Source organism: Rhinopithecus bieti, unplaced genomic scaffold (assembly GCF_001698545.2).
Source record: "Rhinopithecus bieti isolate Rb0 unplaced genomic scaffold, ASM169854v2 scaffold_23591, whole genome shotgun sequence".
NCBI lineage: Eukaryota > Metazoa > Chordata > Mammalia > Primates > Cercopithecidae > Rhinopithecus > Rhinopithecus bieti.
In genome coordinates, this window is record NW_016811463.1 from 444,641 (window position 1) to 458,824 (window position 14,184).

Below are 14,184 nucleotides of genomic sequence, written 5' to 3' on the forward strand. Positions count from 1 at the left end.
TATTATATAATGCATGGCCATACACACACAATTCAAACCAATTTTCTTTCTGATTTTCTAGCTCCATTTCTGGTTAACTGATTTGATCATCCTTATAACCCTTTGTAACAAAATATTCTCAGTCTTAATTTCAGAGAGGATTTGCATCTGGGATGGTTTAAGAAATACTAGAACGAGTCTATTGGTGAAGATACAAGTCTTAACACATAATTTACGAAAAGAGTTTCATAGAACCTTCTTGAACTGTTTACACTAAAATTTCAGTGTTAGACTATCTGTGGCTACATTTTACACCTTTGTCCACATGCACTGAGCAAACAAATATGAAAGATCATTTTACATTGTCTGTAATCATTTTCAAATATTCATCACTTATGATTCTGAAGGAAGGAAGAGAAAATATTCAGTCATTCAGAGAAAAGTTGTTTAAGGGCTTGGGCACAACGAATTCTATTTCAAAAATTTGTTTCTCTGGAAAATTTGTCAGCTGCATTTGTAAGAGATACATGATGGCTTCTGTAGGTAATCAGATATATATCTCGGTTTTCACCAGCTGGAATAACATGTTAGAAGGAGTAGGTCATAAAGAAGTTGAGAAATTGTTTTGTTTTGTTTGTTGAGACACGGTATCACTTTATCACCCAGGCTGCAATGCAGTGATGTGATCACTGGTCACTGCAGCCTCCACCTTCTGGGCTCAAGCAATCCTCCTGCTTCAGCCTCCACAGTAGATGGCACTACAGGCACATGCCACCATGCCCAGCTAAGTTTTAAATTTTTTTGCAGAAATGGGATCTTACTATGTTACCCAGGCTGGTCTCAAGCTGCTGGGCTCAAGCAGTCCACTCATCTCAACTTCCAAAAGTACTGAGATTACAAGTGTGAGCCATCACACTAGGCCAAGAAATTGTTTTTGTAACAATTGTTTTGTTTGACCTGTAAATGATTTTCTGGGTAGGGCATGAGAACAGTTAACTTTAAATGCCCTGAACTCCAGAGCATAGGAGGGAAATGAAAATAAAAAACAAAACAAAAAAACAAAACCAATAGTAAATATGTAAATAAGTTGAATATATCATATAATGTTTTTGGTTTCCTGCCTTATTCTCTTTACAAGTGAAATATAGTTTAGTAAAAGTTGGTACACTGACTGTCTCGTTTATTACCTAGAGTGGGAAAGCTCGGTAACACAAGGTCTCCAGCATGACTAATATATAGCAAAGTAGTTCATGAAAGTCATCTTTAATTTTCAAAAACTAAATGGCATAATAGAATAAATATGAAGGTGTTTTTATTATTTATTTATCTATTTTTGAAATGGAGTCTCGCTTTGTTGCCCAGGCTGGAGTGCGGTGAGGCAATCTTAGCTCACTGCAGTTTCTGTCTCCCAAGTTCAAGTGATTCTCCTGCCTCAGCCTCCTGAGTAGCTGGGATTATAGGTGCCCGCCACCATGCCCGGCTAATTTTTGTATTTTTAGTAGAGACAGGTTTTCGTCATGTTGGCCAGGCTGGTCTCGAACTTCAAACCTCAGGTGATCCTCCTGCCTCGTCCTCCCAAAGTGCTAGGATTACAGGCGTGAGCCACTGTGCCCAGCCTTGAAAGTGTTTTTAAAAGCAAAATATATGAGTTAAAATGTTATCCAAATTCAGTGGCCAATTCTCAGTCTTTGTTTACCAATCTTAGCAGTATTAGCAATATTAAACTAGTGAGATGATTTTCTAGGATATATCCAGTATTTTTAAAAAATACTCTTGGGAAGGTGTTGTGACTCATGCCTGTAATCCCAGCACTTGGGGAGGCTGAGGTGGGTGGATCACAGGGTCAAGAAATCAAGACCATCCTGGCCAACATGGTGAAACTCCATTTCTACTAAAAATACAAAAATTAGCTGGACATGGTGGCATGCACCTGTAGTCCCAGCTACTTGGGAGACCGAGGCAGGAGAATCGCTTGAACCTGGGAGGCGGAGGTTGCAGTGAGCTGAGATCGTGCCACTGCACTCCAGCCTGACGACAGAGTGAGGCTTCCTCTAAAATGAATGAATGAATGAATGAATGAATGAATGAATGAATAAATAAATAAATGAATAAATGTAAAATACTCTCTTCACTTGGCTTCTAGAATTTTCTTCTCTATTCTTTTCCCACATTGGTGGCTTCTTCTCAGTCTCTATCATAGATTCTTCTCATCTTCCTACCTCTCAATATTAGACCAATTCAGTTCTTGACCTCTGTTCTCTCTTTTCTACCCACTCACTCTCTTGATGATACTATCAATTCTCATGGCCATAAATACTGTCTGATGACTCCCCAAGTCACACTTTCAGCCTTAACCCCTTTCCTAAATGCCTATGTCATAAATCCACCTTCCTGCTTAGCATTTCCGTCTGGATGTTTAAAACATAATTCTTGATTCCCTTCCCCATAACCTGCTGTGCACACCACCCCAACTCCATCTTTCTTCTCCTAGGAAATAACTCCAACAAGGCCAAAACACTTTAGCATCATTCTTGAATTCTTTGTTTCTCCCACATGCCATATTCACCCCATTAGCAAATCCTGATGACTTTACTATGTGTCTTAGTTAGCTTGGGCTACTATAGCAAAATACTATAAACTGGGTGACTTAAGCAGCAAACATTTACTTTTCACAGTTCTGGAGGTTGAAGTCCCAGATCAGGTTACCAGCATGGTCGGGTTTTGGTGAGCATCCTAATCCAAGTTACTGCTGACTTCTCCTTATATCCTCACATGGCCGAAAGCCAGGCAGCTAGCTCCCTAGCCTTTCCTTAGAATGGCACCAGTCCCATTCATGAGGGCTTCACCCTTCTGATTTAATTACCTCCCACAGTCCTCACCTCCAGATACCATCATATTGGGATTAAGGTTTCAACAAATGAATTTGGAGGAACACAGACATTCAGCCTGTTGCACAGTCTAAGTAGATCTGGAATCCAGCCATATGTCACTACTTTCAACGTTACTATCCTAGGCAAGGTTACTGGGGCTCCTTCCCCCTGACTTTCTCACTATCACCATCATAGTTTGTCTTCCACACATTAGGAAAACCTTATTCTGGCTGCTGTAATTTAGATCATCCCACTCAGAATGTATCCCCACGTCCTTCCGATAGCCCACTTCATCTATGCGATGTTGTCCTCATCTGTGTAGCCACACTGCCCACTTCACTATGCAGGACCACCCAGGCCCACTCCTGACTCAATTGCCTTTGTGCTTCCCGTCTTAGAACCATCTGTCACAGGTAGTGGTGTGGCATATTCACTTCCTTCTCTCTCTTTATTCATACATCTGCTCAATTGTCAGCTTATGAGAGGCTTTTCTTATTTACTCTATCTCAAAAAATCACACCTTCTCTGTTCCTTTCTTCATTTTCTTTTTAGTGATCATCCACACATGACCAGTTACGTATGTGTGAGTGTGCATGTGTGTGTGTGTGTGTCTCGTGGTAAGTGATATTAAATGAGTGAGATGGTTTTCTAGGATATATCCAAATTTGTTGTAAAACAACTGAGAGAGAGGAAGAAATGAAAGAAGGGAGGGAAGGAAAGAAGGAAGAAAGAAAATTCATTCCAAATGTGATCTCAGACCCTGTTATTAATGTGTCCTGTTTTGGATTTTTTCTAGCCCACCCTTTTCTGGGATTGACCAAATGATGACCTACAACTTGATTCTCAAAGGAATTGAAAAAATGGATTTTCCCAGGAAGATAACACGGCGACCTGAGGATTTGATTCGAAGGCTTTGCAGGTGAGAATGACAGCTGGTAACCCCTTGTCTTGAAGAAAGTGTAAAGGCTTCGGTTTCTGTTTCTACACATTTTAAAATGAGGCGCATGTTTACTTTTTGTGCTTTTTTTATATAGGCCAATTATATTTAAAGAAAGTCATCTTCTGTTTTGCAGTGTAGGGAGTTTTAGTTGACCTCACATTACAGAATCATAGTACCTACTTATAAAGTAGTTTAAAAGAGATCTAAATTTTTCAGACAACCTTTGGGTATCATCTTTATCTGTAATAGAGCAAAATAAACCACAAACCTTAGGCAAAAATGGAGTAATTTACTATTTCAGCAATAAAAAAGAATGAAGTCATATCATTTTCAGCAACATGGAAGGAACTGAAGGTCATTATCTTAAGTGAAATAAGCCAGACACAGAAAGACAAATATTCAATGTTCTTGTTTCCATGTCAGAGCTAAAAAATTTGAACATATGGAGATAGAGAATGGAAATGTAGATATTAGGGACTTGGAAGGAAGGGGGGAGTCTGAAGGGAAGTGGGTTAAATATGTAATTTAAAAGTAAGATAAAAGGAATAAAATCAAAGTTCAAAAAGAACAATTGAATACTTAACAAAAATGTATTGTACTCAGGCAATGAACATCCTTAATACCCTGAGTTGATCACTAGACATTATATACACATTACGAAGTTTTTCATGTGCCACATAAATTTTCACAATATAAAAAAGGAGTAATTTATTTATAATCTTGTTATTTTGAAAGAAAAGTAGTTGTGATAATGAAGTGTTATTATACGACCTCTTTCCAGCTTCATTTTGCAAAAAGTGCTCCTCTGTTCTTATTTTAAATTACCCCAATTTCTACTTACCATTAAAAATAATTTGTCAGAGAATAGGAGACTTCTGGATTTTTTTTGTTTAAAATTCATTTTGCTGTTTTTTTCCTATCTGAACTTTTTAAAAAGCATTAAAATTTAGTAAATTTAGAACTAAAAACCTAGCTATGGGTTGCCAGTATGAATTCCTGCATGCTTCTAAGATTTCACCTTAGATGTAAATGATTCTCTAAAGCTTGCCCTGGTTTTCTCAGCAGAGTTGGCAAGATAGTGCCTGCTTGTTCCTTAAAGTATTTATTCGTACCTTATACACACACATATATACACTCCAAAGTCTAATTTAACTGTGGCTCCTCCAGGGAGGAAGTCATGTCTTTTCACCTTCCTAAACTCAGACGTCTGGTCTACAGTAGCAACTTCATGCATGTTTTTGAATGAATGAATGAATGAACAAATAGATGTTAAGTTTTAATTTAAAATTTTCTCAATTGTAATTATTATAAATTGCCTTTCACAAATTATTATTTTAGGCAAAATCCAACAGAAAGGCTGGGAAATCTGAAGAATGGAATAAATGACATTAAGAAACACAGGTACATAACTATTTCTTTGCCCAGTAAAATATAGAAATTTAGAGAACAATGTGGTACTTGCAAAACTTCTCTCAGGGGTACAAGGGTTCCTTTCCAGAGTTTCAATTTTTTCTTTATGGTGCTTTGCTTTTTATCTGTGTTTTAGTAGATGTAGTTATAATAATCAAACTCAAAGTGATTTGTCTCATGTTGGAAATTCATATCAAGAATGACTGAAGTTACAAAAGAAGTTACAAAATCACATCTTCAAGTCATAGCAAATTAACTTTTTATCCACTTCTGTCTGTATTATTCGTGTGTGTGTGTGTGTGTGTGTGTGTGTGTGCATGTGTATGTGTGTGTGTGTTTTGACAGAGTCTCGCCCTGTTGCCCAGGCTGGAGTGCAATGCCACGATCTTGGCTCACTGCAACCTCCACCTCTTGGGTTCAAATGACCCTCCTGCCTCAGCCTCCCAAGGAACTGGGATTACAGGCAGCCACCACCATGCTCAGCTGATTTCTGTATTTTAGGAGAGGCAGGGTTTCACCATGTTGGCCAGGCTAGTCTCAAACTCCTGACCTCGTGATCCACCTGCCTTGGCCTCCCAAAGTGCTGGGATTACAGGCGTGAGTCACCACGCCTGATCCTAGTATGTATTTTTATTGATCTATGCTAGTTGTACATATTTATTATACTTTGAAATATCAACTTGGAATCTGTGAAGGAATTACATTCTAATCTGGGCATTTAATTTGTAAAGTAAAGGAGGATACCATTGTTGTTGTCAGTATTCAAGAGGATGGGTCACCTAAATCAACTGTGAAAAAGTATTATATTTCAGGTTTAATTAATAATATATATTTATTTTAAATATAATTTTCCTTTGAATATCCTCAAATTCTGAACCCTTGTGGTATATTTTACTTTTTGCGTAGTGGACACTGATTTCACTGGTTTCCACAGAACCTCAAACCATGCTTTATTCTTGTGCAGTAATCTGACATGTACATTTTCAGTTCCATGAATTTTTAAAGCTGGCCTTCAGAACCATTGATAACCTTCATAAGACATCCTCTCTGATTTATTAAGTATTCAAATGTGGCGGTTCAAACCTTCAAGTTTTGGCTTGTTAAATCAGTGCTTGGATAACTGCTGCCATCTTTAAGATATTTTCATTTTGTTCATGATTCACAGATATAAAAAATTCTGAGAATATGTAGATGGTGCAAAATACATTTGAGAATTTTGTTATTGAAATTCTTTGACTACACTGACGTTCACTTTCAGAAATGAAAACACTTCATTCCTTTATGGATCTTTCCACTGAAGAATTAGGGGCACATCAACATGGTATGAATATAAAGGGAGAAGGGCTGCTGCTGAATAGAAATGCTATTCATGTTTCTTAACAGTAGCAGTGCAGCTTCAAAACAAAAACAAAAAATCAACCTGCCAATTCTACTGTATGTGTTAATGAACTTACTTGAAATAAAGTCATGTATTCAATATTGTAAATTCATATTGAGGTCTGCCTTAAGGGTGTTTTTAGGAAGAAAGGGAGGGAGGAAACATAGGAAAGAAAGATAAAGACACGTGTAGATTTTATAGAATCAAAATGCTTGTAGTATTCTAATGTTCTTTGCTATCCTTTGGATTGCCTTCAGCTGTAAAGCTCATTATTTGTCTTAGATTCTAATTTATTTTCTTCCAGCACTCCATGCTGTTATCACAATTTTCTCATCGTAAAATGACACAGAAACACACTATTCATATTGAGGAAACAAGTGCTCTGTCAATTAAAGCCTTTCTTCCAATATACATTCTTCCTTTCTCTTATTATAGAAGGGTCTTCATGTTTTGCTCTGGCATAGCTGGGAGATAGAAGCGATATATTTGTTAACAGTCTCCAGCTTTAGCTTTTACTTCTTCTTTACCTGAGGCTTATTTAAATGGAGCTGTCAAATTGTCATTAGATGCATGTGCAAATTGATGCTTAAGATTTTCTCACCTCAGCATAGTAATAAAGAATTTTGAGTTTCCTTCCCTGTAGGGATTAATTTGTCTATTCCTTCTTAATAGGCAACATTGTCTTTGCTATATGTAATATAGAGTCTGAGTGCAGAGTATAGAGGTGATTAATAAGTTATACCAAATTTACACAGTGTATTTGGTTGTGTAAATGCTCAGAAGCATTTTTCATTCTATTTTCATAGTGCTTTTTAAGCTATAAAGCTGAAGGTGGGGAACATCAGAAAACTTGATCTCTCTCTCCAAATGGGAGTGTTTAAAAACCTTCCACAAGTCTTTAAGCTGTGTAGCTTCTCTACTCGGTATATTCTTAGAATTAAAAACAAACAACAAGCAAACAGACAAAAAACATCTTGCTAAAGTTTGGCATCAGATTTTCTCAGTCTCTTCTAAAGTAAAACTTTTTTTCTTAGATAACCAGACACTTTAATTTTGTATTTTAAAACAATATAGTTGTATGTATATGTCCATTCTATATTAAATAATATTCCCCAAAAATAGTTACGGAGCTCTACTGTCTTGTATCTAAGAGCTAATTTAAAACAAGGCACCAGTCCTGTCTCCCAACACCTATCTTAAAAGAAGGCTGATATCCTTGTGGGATACAGCTAAATCTTTCCGGAAAGGAAGAGGAAACATTTGTTTCAGGTACGGGCATACCTTGTTTTCTCACACTTTGCTTTACTTACTACACCTTGTAGATATTTTATTTTTTACAAATTGAAGGTTTGTGATAATCCTGCATCAAGCAAGTCTGTCAGGGCCATTTTTTCCAACAGTGTTTGCTCACTTTGTGTGTCTGTGATACATTTTGGTAATTCTTACAATATTTTACACTTTTCATTATTTTTATATCTATTATAGTGATCTGTGATCAGTGTTCTTTGATGTTAGTATTGTAATTTTGAGGGCACCACAAACTGCAGGCAAACTTCATCGATAGATGTTGTGTGTTCTGATGAGTTTATTGATGGCCCATTTTCCCATCTCTCTCTCTACTTAGACCTCCCTATTTCCTGAGACACAACAGAACTGAAATCAGGCCAATTAATAACCCTACAATGGCCTCTAAGTATTCGAGTAAAAGAAACAGTCTTATGTCTCTCACTTTAAATAAAAAGCTAGAAATTATTAAGCTTAGTGAAGAAGGCATATCAAAAGCTGAGACAGACTGAAAGCTAAGCCTCCTGTGCCAATTAGACAAGGTTTGAATCCAAAGGAGAATTTCTTGAAGGAAATTAAAGGTGTTACTCCAGTGAACACACATGTATTAGTCAGAGTTCTCTAGAGGTATAGAACTAATGGAATAGATATATAAAGGGGAGTTTATTAAGTATTAACTCACGCGATCACAAGGTCCCAAAATAGGCTGTCTGCAGGCTGAGGAGCAAGAAGAGCAGTCCGAGTTCCAAAACTGAAGAACTTGGAAGAGCTGAAGAACTTGGAGTCCCATATTTGAGGGCAAGAAACATCCAGTATGGGAGAAAGATGTAGACTAGGTGGCTAGGCCAGTCTCTCTTTTCACATTTTTCTGCCTGCTTATATTCTAGCTACACTGGCAGCTAATTAGATTGTGCTCACCGAGATTAAGAGCGGGTCTGCCTTTCCCAACCCACTGACTCAAATGTTAATCTCTTTTGGTAACACCCTCACAGACACACCCAGAATCAATACTTTGTATCCTTCAATCCAATCAACTTGACACTCATTATTAACCATCGCAACACACATTGTAAGAAAGCAAAACTGTCTTATTGCTGATATGGAACAAATTTTAGTAGTCTGTGTAGAGAACAAACCAGACACAACATTTCCTTAACCCAAAGTCTAATCCAGAGCAAAATTCAAACTCTTGTCAACTCTATGAAGGCCGACAGAGGTGAGGTAGCTGAAGAAGAAAAGTCAGAAACTGTCAGAAATTGGTTCATGAAGTTTAAGAAAAAAAGCCGTCTCCATAACTTTAAAAGGACAAGGTGAAGCAGCAAGTGCTGATATAGAAGCCACAGCAAGTTATCCGGAAGATCCAGCTGAGATCATTGATGAAAGTGTCTACATAAACAACAGATTTTTAATGAAGAATAAATTGCCTTACATTGAAAGAAGATGCTGTCTAGGATTTGCCTAGCTAGAGAGGAGAAGCTAACTTTGAAGAAGTTCTAGCTTCAAAGCTTCAAAGAACAGATTAACTCTCTTATTAGGAATGCAGCTGGTGACTTGATGTCAATGCTCATTTGCCATTCTAAAAATCCTAAGGCCCTTAAGAATGATGCTTAATCTACTCTGCCTGTACTTTATAAATTGAACAAAGCCTGTGTGATACCATACCTGTTTACAGGATGGTTTACTAAATGTTTTAAGTCTACTCTTGAGACCTACTGCTCAGAATAAATTATTTTGTTCAAATATTACTCTTCATTGACAATGCACCTAGTCACCAAAGAACTCTGATGAAAATGTGCAAGGAGATTAATATATTTTCATGGCTGTTAACATCTATTCTGCAGCCCATGAACCAAAGAGTATTTATTTTTAAATTTTAATGTTTTGAGGGTCTCATTCTGTTATCCAGGCTGGAACGCAGTGGCACAATCATGGCTCACTGCAACCTAAACCTCAAGGAATAATTTTGACGAATTTAAAGTCTTGTTTTTAAGAAATACATTTTGTAAGGCTATAGCTTCCATAGCGATTCCTTTGATGGCTCTGGGCAAAGTGAATTGAAAACCTTCTGGAAAGGATTCACCATTCTAAATGCCATTAAAAGCATTTGTGATTTCTCAGAGGAGACTAAAATAGCAACATCAATAGGAGTCTGGAAAAAGATGATCCTAACCCTCATAAATGGCTTTGAGAAGCTGAAGACTTAATTGGAGAAAGCAAATGCAGATGTTCTAGGAATAGCAATAAAACTAGAATTTGAAGTGAAGCCTGAACATACGACTGAATGTTGCAATCTAATGATGAAACTTGGACAGATGAGGAGTTGCTTATTGATGAGCAAATAAAGTGGTTTCTTGAAATACAATCTACTTCTTACAAAAATGCTGTGAACATGTTGAAATGACAACAAATGATTTAAATATTACATAAACTTACTTAGTTGATAATGTAGTAGCAGAGTTTGAAAGAATTGACCTCAATTTATTTATTTGTTTATTTATTTATTTTAGACAGAGTCTCCCTGTCACCCAGGCTGGAGTGCAGTGGTGTGATCAGGGCTCACTGCAGCCTTGAATTCCTGGGCTCGAGTGATCTTCCTGCCTTAGCCTCCTGAGTAGCTGGTACTATGGGTGAATGCCACCATGACTGGATAATTTTTTAACAATTTTTTTGTAGAGATGAGTGTCTTGCTATGTTACCCAAACTCCTGACCTCAAGAGATCCTCCCACATTAGCCTCCCAAAGTGCTAAGATTATAAGCATGAGCCACTATGCCTAGCCTGACCTCAGTTTTAAAAGAAGTTCTACTCTGCATAAAATGCTGTCAAACAGTATCACATGCTGTAGAGAACTTTTATGAAATGAAAAGTTAATCAATGCAGCAAACTTTATCATTGTCTTATTTTAAGAAAATACCATGGCCCCTCCAACCTTCACCAACCCCTACCCTTGTCAGTCAGCAGCCATCAATACCAAGGCATGACCTTCCACCAGCAAAAAGATTATGATTCACTGAAGGTTCAGACGATTGTTAGCATTTTTAGCAATAAAGTATTTTAAATTATGTACATTTTTAGACATAATGCTGTTGTACACCTAATATGTTGCAGTTTAGTTTAAACATAACTTTTATATGCACTGGGAACTCCAAAACTTGTGTAACTTGCCTTATTACAGTGGTTTGGATCTGAGCCTTCAATATCTCCAAGGTATGCCTGTATTTTAACATTGTTTTGGATATTTCTAGTCTTTGAAATTACTTTCAAGAATAGGCTCTGTGAGTCTTCTGAAATGAAGAAGGAGTTTATGTGCTGTTGCTGCTAATATTTCTCTGGTGAATATTTTTTACACAGCAGTGCATGCTGGCGCTTGCATTACTTAAAATGTAGTTAGTGTCAAAAGGCCGTGTGTTAAGTGAATAGCCACGCATGTTAAGTAAATATTGTGATAAGTCAGATTGTAACAAGTACTCTGTAAGCAACACATGGGTTGTTTGATTCAGTAAATTGATGGTAATGATTTTTATTAATATTTGTGAAGCACCTCTGAGGGGAGCATTGTAAAATATGTTAAAAGAAATTGTTACCATATTTGGTGATGAAAGAAAAGAATCCGTAGAACTGTGTACCTAGAAATCCCTAAAAGTGGAGTCTCAGTCTATGCAAAAAAGCAATGGGTAGAACAAAGAGAGGACTTCTGTGGTTTTACAGCAAGGGCAGAGGAGGGATACAAAACAGCTGGGTTGCTGTCTCTCTTTGACTGGAGTTTCAGCAGCTTATGGCAAAATGATATTTTGGTTTAGAATAGCATCTGAAATGGAATGCACTAGAGTCTGCTCTCTCTGTTTTTTGTTCCTTTTATATTGCTAAGCTTAGACTTGTAATGGGAAATCCAGTCAAGCACTGAACCAAACCCAAGTCTGGGGATGAGAAGAGATTGAGAAAGGTGGGAGAGCCTAACTTCTGGTATGGCCGACAGAGTAATGTGACAGCCTCCTGAAAGTCTCCCTGCCTTTAATCACAGAGACACATCACCATCCCATTCTGGCCCCTGTGGTCATTATTTCTAAAACAGCCAGAAGTAGCTTTTGAAAACTAGCTTGTGTCATTTACTTAGAGCTTTCTGATTCCTTCACTACATGTAGAAGTCTTGTTCCTTACTGTGCCTGCAAAGCTCTATGTGATCTAGCCTCTGGGTCTTTCTCAGACTCATTTTTTTTTTCTAGTTTCCTCTGCATTCACTACACTTCAGCTCATTCCTTCCATCTGGAAGGGCTTTGCCACAGATCTTCCCATGGTTCCCCCTTCTCTTTATTCAGGCTCTTTCAAATACCACCCTAGCTATTAGCAGCCCCTCCCAACCCGTTTTACTCCCGACGTCATCTACCACTTTATTCTCTTTTATCTTCCTTGTACTTACTACTATCTGAAATTAATTTAATAATTTATATTGTTTACTTGACTTTTTTCATCACCTCCCAGCAAAACAAAAACATCTTAAAACCTTCCACAAGTCTTTAAGCTGTGTAGCTTCTCTACTCAGTATATTCTTAGAATTAAAAAACAAACAAACAAACAAACAAACAAACAAACAAATTTCTAAAGTTAGGTGTCAGATTTTCTCAGTCTCTTCTAAAGTAAAACTTTTTTCTTTGAGAACCAGTCATTTTAATTTTGTATTTTAAAGCAGTATAGTTGTATGTGTCTGTCCATTCTATATTAAATAATCTTCCCCAAAAGTAGTTACAGAGCTCTACTGTCTTATATCTAAAAGCTAATTTAAAACTAGGCACCAGTCATGTCTCCCAACACCTATCTTAAAAGGAGGCTGATATACTTGTAGGGTGCAACTAAATCTTTCCTGAAAGGAAGAGGAAACATTTGTTTCGGGTATAAGCATACCTTGTTTTATTGCACTTTGCTTTACCTACTGCACCTTGCAGATATTTTATTTTTTACAAATTGAAAGTTTGTGATAAACCTGCATCAAGCAAATCTATCAGGGCCATTTTTTGATGCCTGAGACCAAGTTGACTTTCCATAAATATTGGTTGGCTGGCTGAGCTGACCTCAATGTGCCAGTAAAAAAGATCAGTAGCTATAGAACAGCATGATTTCATGTTCTTGATATAAGATCCTGAGAGACAGAGTAGATTGTTTCTATTTAAGAGAAATGAGGCCTCCTGACTCCTGGTGTTAGATATTTCTAGACCATCAAGCTGGAAATATATGCTTGAAGTACATGAAGATCAGATCAGCCCTTTTAGATTAATGATGTGTAAGCAATGATGAAAGAACTTCCGCTTAATCCCATATTTTCACAGATTACTGTAAAATACTTTTTCTGTGTAAGTGTGTTCCTTTGCAGAGTCATTCAGTCACTCAACAACAATTTATTGAGCCCCTGTCCCATATCAAGCACTACTCCAAGTGTTGGGGCACAGAGAAAAGGAACTAGATAAAAATCCCTGCCCTTATGGAGCTTGCTTTCTATTGGGGAGATAGAAAGTAAACACGATAACTAAGCCAAGTAGTGTATTAGATAGCTATAGATGCTAAGGGGGTAAAATAAAGTAGGGAAGGAGGATAAGTGTGTGTGTGTGTGTGTGTGTGTGTGTGTGTGTGTGTGTTTGTGGGGAAGAGTTGCAATTTTAGATTGGATGACCAAAGAAGATCTTGCTGAGAAGATGACCTTTGAGAAAAGATATGAAGTTGGTGAGAGAGTAAGACATGGAAATCTAGAGAAAGAACAATCCAGCCTTGAGTACAAAGGCCTTAAAGTGGGAACATCCTTAGCTGGTTACGAGAATAGTGAGAAGACAAATGAGTTAAGAGAGAAAGAAAGAGAAAAGTAAAACAGTGGTAAGGTAATGGAAGGATGATGGTAGAAACAATGATTTTATAAAGCCTTGTAGGTTACAGCAAAGACATGGAATAGACTTTGCCTTTTACACTGAGTAAGATGGAAAAGGGGAGGGAATATTGAATCAAAGCATGCTGTGACCTGACTTTGCTATAAATGACCAATCTTGCTGCTGAGTTATCTCTAGCACAAAAGTAGGGCTGGTTCCTTGCTAGCAGAGTAAAGGTGTTGAAGACTGGCCAGATACTGAATATAGATAGAATTTGAAGCTAGCACTGACAAGATTTGCTCATAGACTCAGGTAGAATATAAGACAAAGAACAACTATAAGAGTTTTGGTTTGAGCAACTGGAAGAATTAAGATAAGGTTGGTGGCCGGGCGCGGTGGCTCAAGCCTGTAATCCCAGCACTTTGGGAGGCCGAGACGGGCGGATCACGAGGTCAGGAGATCGAGACCATCCTGG

General features: G+C 37.5%; 1 protein-coding gene across 1 annotated transcript in view; it reads left to right on the plus strand.

Moving 5' to 3' along the window:
- PRKG2 (protein kinase cGMP-dependent 2) overlaps positions 1–14,184 on the plus strand; it is a 126,228-nt gene that overhangs the window by 106,944 nt on the left and 5,100 nt on the right. Inside the window, exons 16-18 of the mRNA XM_017893943.1 lie at positions 3,646–3,768; positions 5,128–5,190; positions 7,825–7,846. Coding sequence (XP_017749432.1) covers positions 3,646–3,768; positions 5,128–5,190; positions 7,825–7,846 — 208 coding nt within the window. The remainder of the gene's footprint in view (positions 1–3,645; positions 3,769–5,127; positions 5,191–7,824; positions 7,847–14,184) is intronic.